Source organism: Ascaphus truei, chromosome 3 (assembly GCF_040206685.1).
Source record: "Ascaphus truei isolate aAscTru1 chromosome 3, aAscTru1.hap1, whole genome shotgun sequence".
NCBI lineage: Eukaryota > Metazoa > Chordata > Amphibia > Anura > Ascaphidae > Ascaphus > Ascaphus truei.
In genome coordinates, this window is record NC_134485.1 from 293,824,437 (window position 1) to 293,848,050 (window position 23,614).

The 23,614-nt window shown below is 37.5% G+C and overlaps 1 protein-coding gene across 7 annotated transcripts in view; it reads left to right on the plus strand.

Annotated features, from left to right (window-relative positions):
- Positions 1-2,718: 2,718 nt before the first annotated feature.
- Positions 2,719-23,614, plus strand: part of PCDH9 (protocadherin 9) — a 2,211,246-nt gene continuing 2,190,350 nt past the window's right edge. For 6 of the 7 annotated variants that reach the window (XM_075591028.1, XM_075591030.1, XM_075591031.1 and 3 more), the window contains exons 1-2: positions 2,719-3,184; positions 4,384-7,552. In XM_075591028.1, coding sequence (XP_075447143.1) covers positions 4,517-7,552 — 3,036 coding nt within the window. In that variant the 5' untranslated portion in view covers positions 2,719-3,184; positions 4,384-4,516. Of the gene's footprint in view, positions 3,185-3,239; positions 3,744-4,383; positions 7,553-23,614 lie in introns of those variants that run through there. The other variant, XM_075591029.1, reaches the window with a different exon arrangement.

Here is a 23,614-nt window from a genome sequence, read left to right on the forward strand (position 1 = left end):
CCTTACTCAATACTAACCGTTATTATAATACACGAGTAAAATCACCTGCACCAGGCAGAAAATTAACGTTTGGTGGTGAAATATAAAGAGCATGTTTATAGTAGTTTTAAAAATGAATATACATTGATCAATACAATGGTCTGTACTTTCAATACCTTCTCATGTTCTCTAGATTATAGACATCCATGACATACCAACATAACTGAATCCCACACATTATTAAAATTAATAAACATGAATATAATATGTACAGTATAGTCAGAATTATCTTCATCTCCAAATCTGTTAATTTGGAAAACCCAACAATATTTTATATTGCACTACAGGATACAAGTGCAAAATATGAATACAAAGCAAAGACATAAACAATACGAAGCTAACAAAGATATGTCACTCATTTGAACAGATACAGTAGTTAAGGTGAAAGGTAAAAGAGCCACTGTCATAGAAGTAGTTAAATAAATGAAATAACAAATCGTGGAAAGACAAAGTGCTAATGTGTTTTGTAATAACTAATATAGCAGGAAGCATAGGGGTTAATCAAATATGGTTTTTTTGGGGAACTACTGCAATTTACAGAAAACACATAACCATTAGAATGACATCAGCCAACATAGTTGCTTTTCTATCGAATTCTTTCCCCAGAGACTAAACATGTTTTATAGTCTGACGTAAGTATGCTGAATTTACAATTGTCATGTAGTCCATATTTGTTACAGTTTCCCTAAAACAAAGTTTACATGCAGAAGAGAAAATAAGAAATACAAGTACGTTTTAGTAAATATAAAAAAGATGTAATAGTATACACAATGGGTACACTGTAGACTTAACTATACTTAACTTGAGTTTACTAGATATACTGTAGTATAATACCTTCGTTTTAAATGGGTATCAGATACTAACGCATTGACCAGTTTTATGTATACTGTATTTGCCTTTCAATCTCATTATATCATACAACAAATCAATGTGTTATCAATTCATTTATTTTACTGTAATTGTAGAGCGCGCAAACTTGTTTCCCCCAAAACAGATACACAGCTATTGCCACATATACTGCAGTTATAGCAATTATATTTTATCTGATAATTAATTAAATGTGTTTTCACATTCTTTTTAGGTAAAAGAAACACAAGCCAAATTGATCTATTTAAACACAGTAGCTACTTTTGTGACATACAGTAAGCCTCAACAGGGTGACACAAGGAGGAAAGTATTATCTCACTCGGCGTGTGATTATACAATAGTAGTTACTGTTCTGCGGAAACAAGCTCTGGATTAAGATTCCGTGTTGACTATACATGAATGAAAGAGATCTTACAAACAGAAAGGGGAGAGGCAATTTAACCAACATACATTTTAATGTACAGCAATATAGCAATAAGTTGAATGTGCAATTAAAACAAGCTGCTGTAATGTATACAATTGTGAATAAAGGGGAATGTAGAGACCGTTTGCAAACCTAATGTATTCTATTAGATATACACATCTAGGTACTAATGCAGGCTGTGCTCATGATTAAGAAAAACTCGGTTGAAAAAAAACAGGATGGGAATGTTAACTCGTTCCCTGCTTGAGAAAAGCTCAGCCCATTGATATCAATCCTCGAGTTACCATATATTACATGATAAATCTTTGCAGAACCCCGGAGCAGTGTTACACATAACTTGGTAACGCTGGAATAGTTTTTTTTTTTTTGTTTTTTTTAAATGACAATTGTGGCCCGCTATCTCCCTGTCTGTCAGATACCCGAGCTAGTAAGTGATTTCAGCACCATGGACACGGCGGCGGCAGCCTTGCCTGAGTTATTATTATTGAAACGGTGTGGTGATAGGCAGCGGATGTCAGGCTCGGCTTGAAGCCTGTACCCCTCCTGCAAGATGAAGCTGCACCTTCATTCAGTCCTCGCTTGCACAATGAACTGCTCTTCCCGGCGCCTACACCCCCATCTCCTCCACATCTCCTGCAGCCTCCTCATCCTGGAGCGATCTGGAAAGAAAAGGCAGTTTTCTGAATGGAGAGCACATTCAAAGCAAATCATTTTTTTTGTGTTGCCCAGGGCACGCTGGCCTTTTTAATGGATTCACTACCTTTGGCATCCTCTTTCCCCTCTACGGATTGATTACTGGCCCAGGGGTCGGGGTGGAGGGAGTAAACGGGAGAGGGGGAGGGGGTGGGGGATTAGTAATACTAAATCCTTCATCATGACTAGCGTTGCCTCGCCTATCATACATTGCCTTATGTATGTACTTATACGGGCAGTGAATATATAAAGTGAAGATATAAAACAAGAAATCAAAGAGTTAAGGAAGGTACATCGCGAGAAAACATGGTCCGCATAGATGTTGCATGCATTGTGTGTGTGTGTGTGTGTGTGTGTGTGTGTGTGTGTGTCTGTCTGTATGTATGTGTGTGTGTGGCCGGGAGACACCTTCTCCCTGCCTGATGCCTGTCGCTTGTCTGCAAGACCGACCTCACCAAGCCTGCAGCCCCTTAACCATTCTGCATTGCCCGGCACAGGCACCGCCTCTCACCCCGGCCCGATCCGAGTGACGTGGGCGCGGACCATTAGCGAGGTAGCACCTCTGCCCGTCTCCCAGTGTCATACTCCCAGAGATCCAATCAGAGGGCGCGGGGCGGGTCCACGCAGAGCTCACACTCTCCCTTCGGGTTTATTGGGAGCTATATGAAGAAATCCAGTTCAGAGGGAGAGGGGAAGAGGGAGGGATAGCGCGCCTGTGAGAGGGACAGTATAAAGAGAAGAGGAGGAGGAGGAGAAGGGAAAACATCTTGCTATCTCAAAGCGATACCGATTGAGGATTTCTGGCAAGTGTCACCAGCACAGTGAGAAGCACCTTTTCCGCTGTGACATCTGACATAAGAAGTTGCAGACTTGTGTGGTTTTATTTTTTTTTTTGTTTTTTTTATTTGTTAACACCGATCATGTCAGAAATGGAAATTGTACCCATTGCTTAATGGAAAATGTAACTGGCTTGAATAATATCACTGGATATTTTACCTTTTTTCTATTTCACTGTCGTGGAGCACATCTTTGCTGGTGAAAACCGCGGAGAGCATGATTAACGAGGAAACTGTGCAATGTGTGTTTCATTGGAGTTGCTAATTCACCATCCAGAAGCAGCACATTTTAAGGAAGCAATTTGGTTTATGGTTCACGAAACTGGTACTGATTGCATTATTGCCAATTCATATTGGATGATTTCCTAAATGTAACATTATATATTCAGGCATGGGACCAATGGAAAGTGTAAAGTTGGCCATGGTTACATTTAATTTTGTGTTTTTTTAAATCCTCTATTTATTGTATTTTATGATTATCCTAATGTTTGTGTGATACCGCACTTACAAGGCACTGCCTGCATCCCTACCTGCCTATATCACTGCTGGAACTAATCACAGGCATCAGGCTCTGTACAGCTTAATGCAGATGAGATTAGTGCTTAGAAACTGTCCAGTTCAAGCAAAGTAGCTGCCTGGAGTGCTTGCACCCATGTAATCTGCAGTTAGCAGAGCATCTCAGCAGAAGTACTGTACTTTACCTGCATTATTAACCTACAGTATTTATGAGTATTAGCTGCTAATAACATCCTGAAGGCTAATCTGTGGTAGTAGACTGCACCCTTTGCTCATCAGAGAGAAAGAGCATAAATATCTTGTTACCATTTTTACTGTTTACCCCGTGGCTACGTTTAACTTGCATCTGGACCGGAAACCACAGGCTTGTAAGTTGTAAGACCTTTATTAGTTGTAAGTGGAAGGATTCAAACAAAATGTCAGGTTCACTGTAAAAAAATGAATTACAACTCAGGTATTGTCTTTTAGCTGCTAAGGATTTGAAGTATATTCAGTGGTTGCTGCAGCAGCGTGGCTATATTTTCTCTAGCACACCATACCATACCACTATAATATGAAAGACACAGGGAATAGTCTCTGATAAGGAAAATGACTCCAGAGTAGAGGCAATGAAGCACAAATTGTATTTGGCAGCTGACAGTGCAGTTACAAGGAATACTGGTAAAGGCTTAGGCTTTTTTTTATTGGCAACAGTTATACAGATAAGATGCATGATGTGAATTACACAATGAGCAGAGGAATGATTAGAACACAAACGTGTGGGAATTGCATATTTATTTAACGGAGGAAAGTAGTTCATTTATTTCTTGGTACATGCAAGGCATATGATGCTAATATTGATGAACTAGTCCCGATTAATTCCTGATCATAACTACCATGCTATAGAAGAAACATGCTATACAGTATATTATATAGTAATGTTTTTTATATATATATTTACATTTATTAACTGTGCCTATTTTTTATTGAATGAAACAAATCTGTTTATCTGTGTGATTGTGTTGACAGCTGCTGGCTCCAATTAGAAATGAGATGTAACGCAGCTTGCAGTCCATGCACGCTTCCTCTTGCAAATCGGCACCATCCCTCAGTGACAACCTTTAAATCCTAAAATCCAAGAAAACAAAGGAAACCCATTATCATGGACCTAAGGGATTTTTACCTGTTGGCTGCTCTTATTGCCTGTTTAAGGCTGGATTCTGCTATCGCCCAAGAACTTATTTACACCATAAGAGAGGAACTGCCTGAAAATGTACCAATCGGAAATATACCAAAGGATCTGAATATTTCTCATATTAATGCGGCCACTGGGACCAGTACCAGCCTTGTGTACAGACTGGTTTCTAAAGCAGGAGACTCTCCTTTGGTCAAGGTATCTAGTGGCACAGGGGAGATCTTCACAACCTCCACCAGAATAGACAGGGAAAAACTCTGTGCTGGGTCATCCTATTCTGAAGAAAATGAATGTTTCTTTGAACTTGAAGTGGTCATTCTTCCTAATGACTTTTTCAGGCTTATCAAGATAAAAATAATTGTCAAGGATACCAATGATAACGCACCTATGTTTCCATCAACCGTGATCAATATCTCCATACCAGAGAACACTCTGATAAACAGCCGATTTCCAATACCATCAGCAGTAGATCCCGACACAAGCTTCAACGGTGTGCAGCATTATGAGCTACTGAACGGGCAAAGTGTCTTTGGACTGGACATTGTTGAAACCCCGGAGGGAGAGAAGTGGCCGCAACTTATAGTTCAGCAAAACCTGGACAGAGAGCAGAAAGATACATATGTAATGAAAATTAAAGTGGAAGACGGAGGAACCCCTCAGAAATCCAGCACGGCTATCCTACAAGTCACAGTAAGTGATGTGAATGATAATAAACCAGTATTTAAAGAAAGTCAGGTAGAGGTCCATATACCAGAAAATGCTGCCACCGGGACCTCAGTAGTTCAACTACATGCAACAGATGCAGACATAGGGAGTAATGCTGAAATCAAGTATATTTATGGTGCCCAAGTGACATCTGCTACCAAAAGACTTTTTGCTTTAAATAACACAACTGGGTTAATAACAGTTCAGAGACCCTTAGATCGGGAAGAAACTTCAGTTCACAAGTTAACTGTTCTGGCTACTGATGGCAGCTCCACCCCTGCAAGAGCAACAGTTACAATCAATGTGACTGATGTTAACGATAACCCTCCTAACATCGATCTCAGGTACATCATAAGTCCCATCAATGGCACTGTATACTTATCAGAGAAAGATCCAACCAACACAAAGATTGCCCTAATTACAGTTTCAGATAAAGACACTGATGTGAATGGCAAAGTCATCTGTTTTATTGAAAGAGAAGTACCATTTCACCTGAAAGCTGTTTATGACAACCAGTATTTGTTAGAGACTTCTTCATTGTTGGACTATGAGGGCACCAAAGAATTCGGGTTTAAAATTGTCGCAGCTGATACTGGAAAGCCCAGCTTAAACCAGACTGCTTTGGTAAGAGTGGAGCTGGAAGACGAAAATGACAACCCTCCAATTTTTAACCAGCCTGTGATTGAGCTCTCAGTCTCTGAAAATAACCGCAGAGGTCTGTACTTAACCACTATCAGTGCCACAGACGAAGACAGTGGGAAAAATGCAGACATTGTTTATCAACTTGGCCCTAACGCCTCTTTTTTCGATCTGGATCGGAAGACTGGGGTTTTGACAGCGTCTAGAGTTTTTGACAGAGAGGAGCAAGAGCGTTTCATTTTTACAGTCACAGCTAGAGACAATGGGACCCCCCCACTGCAGAGCCAAGCAGCTGTCATTGTGACTGTCCTGGACGAGAATGACAATAGCCCCAAATTTACTCATAACCACTTTCAGTTTTTTGTATCTGAGAACTTACCAAAGTATAGCACTGTAGGTGTTATCACAGCAACAGATTCAGATGCAGGAGAGAATAAAGCTGTGACCCTTTCCATACTGAATGACAATGAAAACTTTGTGCTGGATCCATATTCTGGTCTTATAAAGTCCAATGTGTCCTTTGACAGAGAACAACAAAGTTCCTATACATTTGATGTTAAAGCAGTTGATGGAGGGCAACACTCACGTTCATCCACAGCAAAAGTAACTATCAATATAATGGATGCGAACGACAATAGCCCTGTTGTCATCTACCCTCCGTCCAATACATCCTTTAAACTGGTGCCTCTGTCAGCAATTCCAGGCTCCGTGGTTGCAGAGGTATTTGCTGTGGACATTGACACTGGAATGAATGCTGAACTGAAATACACGATTGTTAGTGGAAACAATAAAGGTTTGTTTCGGATAGATCCAGTAACAGGCAACATTACTCTGGAAGAAAAACCATCTGCTACAGATGTGGGCCTGCACCGTTTAGTGGTCAACATAAGTGATCTAGGTTACCCTAAACCCCTGCACACTCTAGTATTGGTCTTTTTGTATGTGAATGAAACTGCAGGAAATGCCTCATACATATATGATTTGATACGCAGGACTATGGAAACACCTCTAGATAGAAACATCGGGGACAGCAGTCAGCCGTACCAAAATGAGGATTATCTCACCATAATGATTGCTATAGTGGCAGGTGCTATGGTTGTCATTGTAGTCATATTTGTTACAGTTCTTGTCCGATGTCGACATGCATCAAGGTTTAAAGCTGCCCAGAGGAGCAAACAAGGAGCAGAGTGGATGTCACCTAATCAGGAGAACAAGCAGAATAAGAAAAAGAAAAGGAAGAAACGCAAGTCTCCTAAAAGTTCCCTTTTGAACTTTGTAACCATTGAGGAGTCTAAACCAGATGACACAGTTCATGAACCTATCAACGGGACAATACGCCTTCCAGCTGAGCTGGAGGAACAAGGTATAGGACGATTTGATTGGGGTACAGCACCCCCAACAACCTTCAAGCCTAACAGCCCTGACCTAGCTAAGCATTACAAATCTGCCTCTCCGCAGTCTGCTTTTCATCTTAAAGCAGACACTCCAGTGTCAGTGAAAAAGCATCATGTGATTCAGGAACTCCCTTTGGACAACACCTTTGTTGGGGGTTGTGACACCCTCTCAAAACGTTCTTCCACTAGTTCAGATCACTTCAGTGCCTCGGAGTGCAGCTCCCAGGGAGGCTTCAAGACAAAAGGCCCCTTACACACCAGACAGGTAAACGAGCACTTTTACTGGTCTATAAGTACTGCATACAAGTGCCCAATCAACCAGTATTAAAGTGCCAGTATGTCTTGATTCGGTCTTCTTTGGCTTATTTACTGTATATTATGTAGAGGGAAAAAAAATCAACCCCTTTAGCTTTTCACTGAGTCTTTGGCAAGCTCTTCAGGACTCATATGTCTGGAATATATATGCATATATATGTGTATGCATATATACCTATGTATATTCTTGATTGTATTGTACAATATATGTGCATGTTAATTTCACAGTTCCAGTGTAAACTTTATACAATAATAAAACCAATGTTTCCCAGGAATTTCTAATTTCACAATAAATATGCAACTTATGTTCACATTTTAGTCCACTGTGCAGTCTTTAGAAGATTGTTTTTGAAAGTTTTTTATTGAATGCAAATGCAAGGTCACAAAAAGGGGTTCACTTTTTTTTACTCTTGCTGAAAAATATGTTGATGTATTTCCCATTTAAATGCTACAATAATAACTTGGAGACAGGGCATGGCTGGGTGGAATCTACATCTGAAGAAACATACATTGTTTTTCATTTGAATTAAGAGACATATACTGTATCCAAAGTTTAAATCGTGTACACATTTTTGTAGCAAGTAAGAAGCTTGATGTGTATTTTTAAGTCTTTGCTTGCCTGCCCCTAAAAAATGGGTTATGATGTGAATTAGTCTGTGTTCTATCTTGTTAGCAGATGCAAAAAACACAAAATGAAATCACTTGTCAACTAACAATATATGTTTTAAAATAATGTTATTTGGTAAACATAATATTATATTTATAACCCATACATAGTTGCTGTATAATATGCAAATATGGGGCTAAATATCATATTGCAAAGTATAGGAGTTGTATTGTGCAGTATGCAGCAAAATATGCTTAAAGCACACATATTCAAGTCATAGATTTGAATTGCCCCAGGTTTAAACATGTCATACAAGAAGTTTTCCATTAATATACTATAAAATCAATTGTGTAGCAACTGGAATCATGAAACATTTGCAGGGTTTTTCTTAAACTCAAACATCCATCTTCTACTTTGAGGAAAAGGGATTCATTCAGATAATTATAGGAAAATTATGCAGAACAAAATCAACCAATTGTAAATATTTCTTCATCTGTGTAAAGCAAAAGCAATCTGTCAAAGCTCATTTTAGCTGTGAAATTTGCTGTTTAAAGAGGGATTAGTGAGCAGGAAAACTCATATTTTAGCAAAATCCAGCATTAGTTTCAGTCTTATAATTCCCTACTAATAAAGATTTAAATGTAGAGCTGTCTAATTTATTTCATTGATGGTTGTCCATTTGCCTTTAAATTAGACTGTCAAAATAGCCTGTAGATGGCACTAAGGTACTATGTCGCCTTTGCTGGCTTGGTGCCAAGCCTGCAGTATATTAGAGATGGGGGAGGAAAAGATCAAGCTGGTACTATAGCCAAAGAAACCTTTTATTTAATGATAGTTGCACTGGAGCGACCGGTGACTTTGAAAAGCAGTTCCAGAATGACTAGGTTATATTGCACCAACTTTCTAGGCTTCTTTTGATATCCCCAATAACTGATGGCACTGCGGGCATTTGGACTTTAGGAATTATGGATATTTTTCTTCAATTTAGCGGTTGGTGAGAAAACTGTTGCAAGGGGTGATTCCCAGCTGATGGAGTTACAAGGGCATCATACTACAACATGCTTATATCATGCTTAAAAAGTTTTTTTTTTGCTCTTGTATCTAAAATATTTGACATGATTTACTATCTAAAATTTCAATCCCAAAGATTGCTGATTCCTGTCAGAGTATACCGTAATAAGGTAGCAACTGTCCAGTCACTAAAGGAAAGATATCACTAAACAGCTCAATGGATAAGATAATACAAACATATTTTGCTTTCTTTAAATGATAACATTTGTGCAAAAGTCTAATCCTTACACTCCAATAAAGGCCTAAATATATTAAAAGGCCCAAACATATTAATAGGCGCCTCCGTCTGGTATAAGTTATACAATGAGAGGCAAAGTTCTTTAAAAGCAACTTGAGGCATTACTCTGAAGGTTGTCTTTTCCATCCTCTAGTCTATTCAAAGGACAAAAAGAGATATGTTGGTTACCATATGAGCTATACACTTCCAAAGGATCTATTTTTCTAGCACAGCGTCTCTGTATCAGCAATGCTTTATTGACAGTCGTTTTATTGTAGCTAGAGGCTTTGGAGTAAGCTATTTATTGCTGTTCCCTAACTCAGTTGACAGCAATTGGGGAATTAATTTTCTTGCCCCTGGTGAGCTTTCTTGGGTATAAACAACAGATGTTAAAGATATGAAAACAGTGACCCATTTACATGTGACATATATTAAATTATTCCTTCTAAGTATTAGTGATGTACACAGAATTAGTTTGGGGCACAAACACATGACAAATTATGCATTTTAGAATTATGAATATGTCAACATTTCCAGTGTTAACAATAATCCAAGCCCAGCCTATTCATTTTGCTACAGTATGATGTATGTCTACAGTTATATTAGCAGTGGTTGTAGACGGCTGCAGAAAATAGCAAGTTGTATGTGTGGCTTTGAATATTTAATGTACTTTTGAAAGCAGAAAACAAGGCTATATTTTCAGAAACATCAAGACATGCACAACCGCTGTACTAAGAAATAAATAACAACATCTTATGCAAATATAATTCTGACTCCATATTTATTGCCAAATGTATAAAGAAGTACTTTTGTACTTTACTATCAGGTTGAAACTTTACCTTAGGACTTCTAAGTTGCAGTTTAATTTCCCTTCATATTACTGCATAATGTGCTTGAAATCACAAAGCAACAGAGCAAGGGAGAAGTTTTCTATCTAAAACACAGTATTCCCCCTGATGCTTGACACAGATTACATTTAGGTTATTCATTTTAACCCCTTTGCTGTCAGAAGGACTGGAATTGTTATAAAATGCATTGCCAATTGTCCCCATTGTCAGTAAAAAGGGTACCGTTTAACTCTAGTTTATTGTTCAAAAGGCTAAATTCATGAGCACTAAAATTACCATAGTCAGAACTGTTATAAGTGAAACCAGAACAATAGGAACATAGTTGTATAGTTATACATGTATATATGTTTATGGATATAATTACCCACAGTTTGATTTAACATACATCAGAACATTGCTATCATACACCGTGCCCAATAGTTTTCTATTTACCATTGCAGGAGATTGAATTTTTTGTTTTCTACACTTCTAGAGCTGTCATGATGGCAGATCTTGCATTGCTTCTTTCCTCATGAATTATAAATAACCTATCTACAGTATATAGTGTTTTCTGGTAAAGCTTTATTATGTTTGTATGCTACAGTATTCTGTGTAAGAAAGAGATTTTGTTTAGTAACTGATTAGTTGCACCTGCTTGCAATTATTCCTATAACTTGTGGCAAACCGTAGCAAAAATATGAAGTGACAGTGACTATAATATAATATAATTTGTCACTTGGAAGTAAAGTGTTACAATTTATTAACTGTTGTACAAAAGTTGCAAACTGCAACACATTTATTTACAAAGATTTACATTTATATGTGAATCAATATGTTATGGGCATATTGCAATAGTATTCATTTCAGCAACTGAAAAATACATACATCAGAAGCATTGCTGTGGTTTGTTGATGATCTTAGTCATTAATGGGAGTCTAATTGCACTAGGGGGTAATTTAATATACTTCAAAACTGTTGATGGGCCCCCATTCATGTCAACGGTGCAATTGGCCACTTCAGAGTATATTGAATTACTCCACATATTGAGTTATGCAAGCAGTTTATGATAAAACAATGTTTAGGAATATAAAGTAGTCCTATTTTAACCATCTAAAGCCCAGATTTACTAAGATCTGATAAATTGGTGATAATATTATGCATTATGTTAGGAAATAACGCAGACTATTTCTTTCAATTTAACACAGTATAAGAATGATATACCCATGCAGCCACGAGTATTAGAATTCTTGCCTTGGAAATTCTGGGGCAGTCTCACAGTAAATACCTCAACATTGCTGCAACATTGCCTCAACATTTCTGTGAGATTCTTAATCGCCCATAGATTGACACAGCAGGGGTCCCTGTAGTCCCATTCAGTTTAATGGGACTGCAGGGACCCCCACTGTGTTAATTTTATGGGACATTAAGAATCTCACAGAAATGTTTAGGCAATGTTGCAGCAAAATTGAGGCATTTACTGTGAGACTGCCCCAGAATCTCCCAGGTAAGTGTTCTAATACTGATGGCTGCATCTGTATATTATGATAACTGTGCATTAATCAACTCAGCCGCATGTGGTACTTTGGCGGTATTTTAGTAGTATCGCATTTGTCACTATGTCAATTTATTAAATAACACCAAAAATCCACATTCAAATATCCCTTTTTTTCTCTTGCGGTTTAGATATAAGATTTGTCACAAACCCCAATTGTAGATTTTTTTTTCTCATTTGATGTCATAGGCATTAAATGCCTTAACATGCTGTGTCTTAAAACATTGTACACATAAAAACATGAGAAATAAATAGCCCAACTCCAAACATACTTATGTTTTATAAACCCCCTTGGTAGTCCAAGTGACCAGCTAGCAGATATTTACTGCACTAAAGGGATTAAAATAACTTGTATAAAAGCATATATTGAGATGCTAGGCAAGATGAGATTAGCATTAACACTTTTAGCATGTTAGGGCCCTGGCAGATATGAGGTTAAAATCTATTCTTGATCTGAAAAGTAACAAGTCATAAATTGTTGTCAGCAATTAGTGTATGATCGTTTTTTGCAAAGTGCCAATACGGTCACAGTTCACATAACTAAAGGAAATGTTTTTTTTTTCTTTTCAAAATGCTATAAATGTATACTGGGCAATTCTGGCAAAAACTTAAAAAAAAAAAAAACTAGGTAATCTCTAACAGCTCTACATGGTCCAGTTTTACACGTAGGTGTACCAATATTTTGTAAGCGGATCACTAAAAGTTGAAATGTTTTAAAAATGATAATTTTCTTATTCTTGCAACAAGGACTTTGCTTGTAATTTGCAGTCATCCGATTCCATTTTTCAACAGCATATTTTAAACAGAAATCGCCACTAAATAAGCCCCACTTTTTCATCAGATTGGAACCAGGGGATCCAGGAGCTCAGCTGTGCTATTTTCAGCTTCGAGAACCCCCTAGTTTCACCAGAAATCATTGAAGCTACCAGTATTTCTTCCTGGTTTTTGAAAGGGGATTTAAAGAGTCTGGGTCAGCTCTGGAAACCCCCGCGCTAAAATCTGTCCCAAAATATGGTGGGTAAAACAGAAGAAAGTTGGAGGATTTTTGCTTTAATAATTTCAGCATTAATTTTTTTTTTTAATATATTTGCGGATGTTTTTTTTTTTACAATATATCACATATTATGGTTTTATTACATTCGTAAACTACATGAAAGATCATCACACAACATACACCATGTAAAATATTTGGTTATTTTAGAATGTAATACAGTACCATGACCTTTTTTCACGTCCCTTTATACATATTATAATGTAATAGAGTGAGAATCTTATTAATAAACAAATAAATATGTAACAGTGCATGTATAATAATAAATCTTTCAGTTTTAAAGTGATATTAAAATATGTCTTCAAACAGCAATGCTGGTCCTTTTAGTGTCCCAGTGTGAAATAATTAGATTGGGGATAAACGTACTGGTAAAACCTCTGTGATCACCACTGCAAAATAACACATTTGTAATCCTTTCAGTACTAGATGGATGTTAGGACATTTGAAAGGTGTCTATGTTTCAAGCTCTATAAATGGGTTGTGCTACAAAGCGAATAATGAATTTGTTATGAAAAATATGCACCACTTTTCATAGGTATAATAAGCTGTAACGTTTGCATTAACATAATTTATGTGTGCATTAGCAAGAGATTTGGGACCATATTTACTAAGACGTGGTATTCCATAAGAAGCCATCCAAGTGCATGGGTTGTAAAGTGTCTTTCAGCTCTGGAAGGGGGCTTAGTAAATATGTGACTTGGTCTGAAGCTTTGGGGGAGATTTACCAACGGCCAATTGTGGTCACCACACCTGATAGATCAGTGGTGTGCAAACTTGGGGGCTGCGAGCGACACTGACTACGTGGGTCGCAGGGTTTATGAGGCCCCATGCACTTCCCAAAGGCACTTAAATTAAGTGCCGGGGAAGCGACAAAGGCCTCTGGAAACCTCACTTACCTTGGCTCTGGTGGGTTCTTAGATGCGTCGCCATGGCAGTGCGGTGTCAAATGATGCCGCAAGGTCATGTGATGTCATGTTGCCATGGCAACATGATGTCATGACGCTGACGCCAGAGCTGAGGTAAGAGGGGGGGTGGGTGTGCGGAGAGAGGGTAACTTCCGGCAGGGGGGCGCAGGGAAAAAAGATTGCACTCTCCTGTATAGAGCATTAACTGTCATTCAAGTCAATGTCAGTTAATGCCAGATTGGGTGCAATACCCCAGCAAACCTTAGTGAATCTCCCCCTTTGTGCCGACAACACTGAGAAAATAGTTGTGCATATGGTACATATGCTAAAAGACTAAGTGAGGTTTTTTATTAAATTCACTCATTGAACTACATAAGTGGTTATCAGCTCTTTACTTGTCTGATGTACGAAGCATGCTATGCATACTGTATACTGTAGGTATAGGCTGGTTCTTACTTGGAAGCCTCATTAGGGATAAAGAAATGAATATACACATTACAACGCGTGTTTCATAATTCTCTCCAGATACTGTACGTTTATCAAAATCACATGAGGTTTTGAAAGAGAAGATACTTTATGCATATTTTATAATGGTATTTCCTTTCCATTTTAATAACATCATCCCTGCCAAAGGGCTCCTCCCACAATGGGGTTCATGTCACTCTGGAAGTAATTGAGATACAGTAAACGTCTAAATGATTCTCATTGGGAATTTGTCATCATTTTGGCAAAAAGAAATGGGTGCATAACATGCAGCCCCAATTATCCAATCACTCACAATTTGCAAATATTTACAAGAATCTGCATATTAGTTTATAATCCCCATGTTGGGAAAAAGAGTTACACACATGAATATTATGCGTTGGGTTCTTTTTGCATTGTGTCTCTGTTTACAATCACATTCAGGGGACAGCTTTTTGTAAAAGTTCAATAAATACATGCAGGGTTGGCGGTTAGTATCTGCATTACCACATTGCCCATGATTAATCACCCACAATGAGTGGTGGTTATCACAGCTATTCTTACATTTTGTAGATTGGCAAATTAGCACCAGATTTAGTTTAAAATATTACAACTGAAAGAACCACTTAGCCAGTCCTGGTGTGCCAATTTACCTATCTGTTGTGAAACCCCACACCATTTTAGTTCCTGGCCTTTGTTTCATATTTAGAATGATATTTATTGTTATTTACTTTTCCCTTACATTTGGTGCTCTTTTTTACCCTGTTGTAAAATTGAAGAATCTAGCTGATAAATGTTCTATTTTCTTTTGCTACTATTATGATTTGTTTGTGCTTACAGGTTTCATACCAAGTTGAGGTCCATGTGAGCACAGGGATGGACACATTTATACTACTATTTTAAAAGTAGAATGTACAGTACAGTAATCAACACTGGTTTCAGCTTGAAAAGCTGTAATATTTCATTTTTTTTACTTTTGCTTCTTAGGTCAAAATGGCAATCTAGATTCAGGGTTTACAATTTCAGACAAGCACTGGTGTTAGTGCTGAAACAAGTATTGGCCTGTCAGTGTATATTTATATATATCTAAGAAGGTAAGCTCAGGCCAAATAAAATGCTTCAGATATATTTATTTCTTAAATACTACACTAAAAAAATCACTGGTTAAAGAAGTGTATGTGAACTCTTGAAATGCACTGTAATCGCTCATGTATTCAGCAAGACATGGTTTTAGCAACTGGAGATTTCATCAGGTTCATTTTAAAATGCTTACACATGCCAAATTATTCTGTGTGGCAAAGATATATTTATGTTTGTAAGAATAGCATACACATTAAAAGCTAAAAATATAATCATTTTTTGTCAAATATCCTCAATTTATCTAAGAAAAAAAATAGAATAGATTGTATTGATAGGACAGAATGGTGTCTAGATACTCAAGTCTCCCTCCTTGAAAACTGGGTCAAAAGCAGTACAAAAAACAGCACCATATTAACTAAAGAAAGGGATCCGATAGAAAGCAATTAGATTTGTTTCCTTTGATAAATTTAGTGCAATTGTTTTGCACTGGTTTTTCTCTTATTGGCACCTTGCAGGCTTTAATAAATATTCCCCAATGAGTTTCCCCTCAAGCACTTTAGACTTAGTTACATTTCAATGCTTTGCTAATCCATCTGGCACTGAAAGAGTGATTGTGTTCATTTTCACTATCAGGTAGAGATATTTTTTCACCTTTCACCTACAGCGGTTCAATCTGTGGAGTAGCAGTATTAGAAATCCATAGGCCTTTTTAGTTTACTTATGGTCTTCATCCATCACGGATCTGGCTTAAACATTTCTCACTATTATGTGAATTGGATGTGAAAATACTTCTCCCCACATGTTCCCTTAACCAGTGAAGCTTGTCAGCAGCTTGCATGCAGCATCACATTTAAAATGATGGAGGCAAATCACTTCCATATAAGCAACATAATAGTAGAGAAGTGCAATTCATGGATTTTAATAATTCATTGGTTTCATGGGTTGCATTTATTGCATATTGGGTGCATCCTAAGAAAAAATTAAGAGTATTTGTCTCCTGTGAGTCACATATTTTCTAGGGATTATATAAAGAAATCCTTTTGAGGACGGTTTGCTTTTAGGTTATGTGTGTTTTTGTTTTTTCTTTGAGATTGTCCCTTTTGCTTAAATACTAGGTGGTTAAAAAGCCTCAGTGAAGCAGGATGGTTGTGTCCAGGCAATGCAAATCAGTACTCTTGTGTTATAAGGGACTAAAGCTTGCTTATAATAAGAGGTCTAGTTTCCAGTCCCGTTCTTGAACTATACTCCACATATTTTACATATTTAAAAAGGGGTTATGTAGACACTGTTAAATTGCACCAATAAACTTTACACTAATAAGACATGCTCATTTTCTATGCAAAGCCTAAAAAATGGACATTTATTTGACTTGTATTACAGATAATTATGGATTAAAACCTCCTTATTCTATTATTGCATTTGATTCCCCGTTGAAAGAAACAGTGTGTTGCTGCTTTAATAATTTTTCAAATGTAGACCAAACACTCTAATTGTGAAATGGTTAACAGTAAATATCACAGAGTTTAACATAACTGCTTTGGATCAGGTCTAGTAAGCGGCACAAAAATTGAACTGCTGCATTTTTATATTGGCTTAATTAAATGTTTGTAAAAAAACTGCTGTCACTTGTAAGGATTTTGCAATGAAGAATATGATCATGACGAAAAGAGAGTAAGCCCAATTTCCACCATAAAAGGGCCTATGGTATGTTCAAGGGGCAGATACTCTTAGGTCTGCGATCGCCGATCCATGTGGTTTGACATGGAAGCATAGAAGAAAAGGAGTAATCAGGGAAAAGCAACTTGGGATGCCCCAAGATAACGGGGACTAACTGCAACTAGGACAGATAAGAAGGGTGCTAAAGGCAAAAAGTCTTAGTCAGAGAACAGCATATAAAATCGAGGGAGCCAAGCACACCAAAAAAATACTGAAAATAGAACTACTTGACATGGAAGCCCCATTGAAGTTATCGCATGGATCTGCAAACCTGTATCTTTGACAAAAGACCCCTAAGTGTTGCAAGTGACTTATTTTAGCACAAAATTGGCCTCTGCCAAACTTAATTTGAATTGTGCTTTTGTCCGCCTTTGTACCAACCTCAAATATCTCTAGCATTTCACACAGAAATGTACTGTGCTTGGCATATAGATGTGAAGGCTATGTACAAAAAATAATAGAGAAGATAGAGCGTCTAAATTGTGTGCCAAATTCAACCTCGCATACACCCTTAAACGACTCTTCATAGTGTTATTGCGGAATAAAGTTGCTATGTATCAAAACAAAAATGTATTTGACGCAGCACAGATATTTTATTATATAGGTTACATTTTTGTATTATTTTCACAGCACGGCTATTATGAATAGCATGACACTAATATTTAATATTTAGTAATACTAGTTATAAATACAAAAACACAGAATAAAACATAATTAAATACATATTATGGGGCATATTCTGTAAGCTCCGTTAGCCCTGAACCGTGCGGTCTGCACGGAAAGCCCCATTGACTTGAATGGGGCTTTCTATGCAGATCGCACGGTTCAACGCTAACGGGGTTTACGGAATAAGCCCCTATGCGTTATATATATATATATATATATATGAAGTCTTGCCTCACTTTGGCACTGAAATGTTTGACGCATCACATTTGAAAAAATATATATTAGTACATAGATCCCATAGTCTTCGATTATATTGGTAGTACTAGTCTTTTGCAATATGTTGCATGCTCATTTGGTAGCAAACGGGTTAAATAAATGTGTTGGATTGAAAAGGTTAAATAAAGTGGTGGATTGATGTTAATATCTTTGTTATGATGTTTTGTGCTATACAAACCTGATTCCATAAATAATCAGACTCAAAATAGTATTATGCATGACCAGGGAGACTGCAATAACATAAACAATATAAACGTGTAAACATGAGAGGTAATACAATAGCACTGCTGACAGTTCGCTGCCAATTGGTAATATGATTGCCCTGCACTACTCTTTGTAAGGGGATGGGTGGGAAATTGCTGGCAGGCAGCAAACAGGTTGTGCTCCCCGCCAGCAAGGCCTTAAAAAGGCCATCCATAGCCCCTCCCCTGGTTAGGGGGAGGGAGGTGTGGGGGTGGACCAGAGAGGAAGTGGCCAGCCCCCCAGTTAGGAGACCCCACCACTGTTTGCTAGGGGGCCGCTGAACAGTGAGTTCTATTAACTATTGGTCTCTAGAGCATACTGATATTGAATTGTATGTTTGATGAAAGAAGACTTAATTTACCCACACAACAGGTCTACAGTATGTGATAAACACCAATAGCACAATTAGAGTGACCATCACCCCTAAAACTAAAAAAAATCTATATGAGCTTATCATCCAAACACAGTAACACTTCCTCTATTTCTTCCATTGCTACAGTACTTGATCCTAGGATATAAACTAACTATTCTACCTGCATAATCTTATCATGATTCAAGCATGAAGCACCCTATTCAATATGCTTGTCTTTGTCTGGAAAGACTGTGAGCTCAATTCAAATAAGTTGGGTTATCCAGTTTAGTCTATGCAAAGGATTGTTAATTATTAATGTTAATATTTTAAACATGCAACGCTCCATGGTTAAATCTGAAACGCTTTGTTTTGGTAAAAAAAAGTGGGAGACATTTTCAGTGTGCACATCTAATGTTAACATTATATTCCAGTGTATGGGACATGAAAAAAAGTTTAAGTTTAAGCTGGGGAAAGAATATATCCACAGTGCTAAAAGTGTCTTAAAAAGTAGTGATAATGGGTTATAACTACAAAAGATTCTACTTTTTTTTTTTTTTGAGATTAAGATATTGTGACCATATTTTAGAAAGCTTTATAAACTATGTATGCCTGAAAGGTAGGGAGAAGAAAGTGGACCAACAAGTTTGTCAATAAAAAAGTAGTGGTATTCTGGGCATGTAAATTAAATCGTAGTGGTACTATATACTGTACCTCTCGTACCATCAGACTTTAACCAATCAATATCCCACTTAAATTACTTAAGTACCAGCTGAGACTGTGCCCCATTGAAGGTTTAAAACTTTTGAAATTTTTTTGTAAGGATACTTACTTTTCTTCCCTCTTTTTTTACCTTTTCCCTTGGACCATTTCTAGTGTCATGTTGATTATATCCTGCTAGAGGTGGAATCAGGTATTTTTCCATCCAGGGCAATTTTCACCAACTGCGTCCCTCCAGACCCAATTTATAGAAGCCCCTCTCTATCTCTTTCCCACTCCTTCTCCATACTTCTCTCGCACCATTCTCTCATTCCCAACTTTTCTCTTTCTATTTCCCCTTGTCTTTTTTGCCTCTCTCTCTTCTCCCCCTTTTTTCCTACCTCTACCCCCTTTCTCTCTCTCTCTCTCTCTCTCTCTCTCTCTCTCTCTCTCTCTCTCTCTCTCTCTCTCTCTCTCTCCCCCTTCTCTTTCTTCACCTCTTTTTATCTCTCTTCTCCTCTTCTACCTTCCCCTTCTCTTGACCTTTTTACCCTACATCTCACTTCACCCCCCTTTCTCTCTATTCCCCCTTTCTTTCTCTCTCTCACTTATGTTGGGTTTTGACTTCCAGGATAGTATTGTTTGGACAGGCCCCTCTCTGCCACCAGGCCTGGAATACATGTCTCCGCTCTCCCCACTTATCGGTGGCCATGTCTTCAATGGCTGGATCTCTGTGCCCATTCTGCACCCCTATTAGACTTTGACAGGGACAGATACCATGCTCGCTCACTCACCCTAGTTCCACCTCTTTGTCTGACCCACAATATTTCCTCTCTACCCCCGCCCCCCGCAAAACAGCGTGGAACGTACAAATAGCTGGCGGGCAGCGAACAGGCTGCACTCCCTGCCAGCAGGGCCTTAAACAGGCCCTACGTAGCCCCTCACCTGTTTAGGGGAGGGAAGTGTGGGGGCGCACCAGAGAGGAGGAGGCCAGACCCCCGGTTAGGAGACCCCCCTGCTGATAGCTAGGGGGCAACTATTACTTTAAAGCCATAGGAAAACATATGCAGTAGTTAAACATTCTCATTAAACAAACGCCAAAAAATCTAAATACACTTTCATGATAGTTAGTCAATGTAGAATGTAACTAAACCTTTGCTTAAGATGGATTTAAGTGTAAACATTAATTTTGGTAATAACCTTTTGGTTTCAACATAGCATTATTTTAATGAGTTGTTTAAATCACAAAAATAAAAGATTTTTTAAAACATTTGATTTCAGAAGCATTAACATTGCAAATGTCACAACTCTTCATACGGAATATATGAAAGTACTCTGTAGTTAAGAAGTATAACACAAATGATAAGACAACATGCTGTGATAACATTAGTAACTGCATACGTTGGTAGAAATGATTTAACTGCACTTAAAAAGTACTTAGATCCCAGATGCAAATATTGTTTCCTCTTTATTTAAGTATGAACATCTTGAGTCTTAACCTTTTTTTCTTTGCATAGTATTCAAAAAGTTATAATAGTTTATTTTCCTAGTACGATTTGACATTTTTTTCCGATTATTTAAGGTATATTCAGGTTAGAAGCTGCTGAGTCAGTTACCAATTCTATACAGGCGCCTATACTGTATCTGCTATTAAGTGAAAGCAATTAAGATTGTAAAACCTTGCGTGACATTTGTGTGTAATATAAGTACAAAAATAGAAATCCCTTCAGAAGCCATAACATGGGTTTGTTAAATGGCTGTATAAAATTACTTTTGTTTTCTTACGTAAGGGAGGCGGCTGTAACACTGCTAATACACTGGAAACACGATATTTTAACATCTGCAAAAACAGTGAAAATATTTTTGTCTTTTAATTTATAGTAAAAGGCAGAAAGTCTCACCTTTAATGGCATTGTATAAAACAAGTGTAGTTAAATTATTATTTTGGGTTGACTATTTTTAAAGACATGCAGGTTCATATTTACTAAGCAGTCTTCTGCTTTAAGGCACCTTCTGGCACTAGAAGACCCCTTACAACCCATTTGCTTAAATAAGCTGTAAAGTGTTTTTCACGGTATGTTATTGCAGGAGATTGCTTAGGAAATATGGCCCACAATGCTGCTATTTTTTCTCTCTGTACAAACAACTATTGTACTGGAGCACTTGTCTTCCTAAAGGTGTAGTTCAATTAAGCAACATGGTGCGGTAACAAATAAAAAGCACTCAGCCTTGGGAGCCTATACACAGTACTAAGATCATATTTGAATTTCTTTTATGCATCATCATTTTAGTGCTGAAGAGTAGAAAGACCTTCATAAATTGTGTTGTATGTATGAAGGCTTCGTACATACTGTACTGTATGGCACATAAGGCTACGCTTATAGCACCGGCGATGTGATGACGATGGTGACGTCAGGCTGTGGTCGCTGGAAAAATCAAATTGAGTTGACTTCCAGCGATCGCGACCAAGCCGTCGTTCCGTTGCGCCGTCGCGCTTACCATTAGCGCACGCGACAGCGGCAATGCATTTGTTTTGACGCGACATCGCGCCACTGTCGCCATCGCCAGCATAATACAGCTGCAGCGGCCGTTATTCAAACACTTCACGTGTTGTTTACATCGGAATACCGATGTCATGACGCGGGATGTCTTCCAACCTTACAGCCTTAAGACGCAAGTGCGGAAAATGGCATTATAGAGTTCTGTTTTTAAACACCTTAAATTGACACAGTAGCAAATTGACACAGTAGCACATTAGCACAGTACTGTACACATTGCAATTCATTCATTTCATTGCACCCAAAGAAACAGAATCCATGAAATTCAACAAAGCAATCGCGATAAGCGCGGGTGCCTGGGGCGATTGGCTGCGTTAATGCTGCGTGGAGTACAGTAGAGCACACAAAATTGGCGCCGTGATTTGTTTGAATAACGCCCAAGGCAGATGTATGTTATTTGAAATTAATTTTGAGGCAATGTGTCATATAAAATATCTGATTGATACAATTTAAATAAAAATAGAATTAAGTGCATTATTTAGAACTACAGGCCGTCCTCGTTTTGCAACGCTTCACTTTACAACGAATGGCTTATCCAACGCTATGCAATGCATACCTATGTTCAATTTTACAACGCCAAAACAGCTTATCCAACGCTCTTACAACACTTTGCAAAGTTGTTTATGTGTATGTAATATATATATTATATAATATTATATTATATTATACTATATAACATATTATATTATTATATATTATGTTATATTATATATATATAATACAGTATGTACACTATATAATTTGTGTGTGCTGCGTATCTTATTGCCTGCATAAAATATTTGGTGTATTTTAGTATATAAAATGCCTTCAGGAACGGAACCTTTCATTTAAACAGTGTTCCTATGGGAAAACGTGTTTCGCTTTAAGACGTTTCGCTATCCAACGCCATTTTGAGTAACGCATTGTGTCGGATAACCGAGGACTGCCTGTAGTGGTAATAAATATGTTATTAGTGATATATATATATATATATATATATATATATATATATATATATATATATATGCCACAGTGCGAAAAATATTTTTGTTAACTTATATAATGAAACATCAATGCGTCAAAACACAGTTTGGATTGTTACATGGATATTTAACTGTACATTAACAGACTTTTTTAAGGTTTACGTCAAGTTGAACTTGGTAGAAGATTTGTATGCACGTCTCATACAGTATAAGCACAATCTAAAATTGGATTTTGATGTGCCAAAAAAGGTGTTTTCTATGCTTATTACATAGGCCCTTATAGGTATCAAAGTAAAAATATTCCAGGAAAAGGAATTCAATTATTTATTTTAAAATATCTGGAGCAATTTGTTACCCCCAGAATTGCATCATTTTGTCTTATTTGACCCCAATGTAAAGGGAAATTCATGCATCCCACTAATCTCTGTGTCATTTAGGTTCTCCCACAACCACTCCCCAAATTATAAAATGACACCTGTGGCAAATGAAGTGACAATTATTAACACCTCAATGCTTAAGAAAAACAGGAAGTAAATGTGTCTGTGAGCACCATGCAAGCTTAGAATAATATTGCCATACAGTATGTTCCATAGATATTCTTAGACACTGGTATATTGTATGTATATCTTTATTTATATAGCATCCACAGTATACTCGGCACTTTTCAAAAGAGACAATATGGTGAATTATAATAAAATAGGTGCAAGGCTCCCTTCCTTGGAGATCTTACAATGCTAACCATTCACCTACAATGGTTTTTATATATAAGAT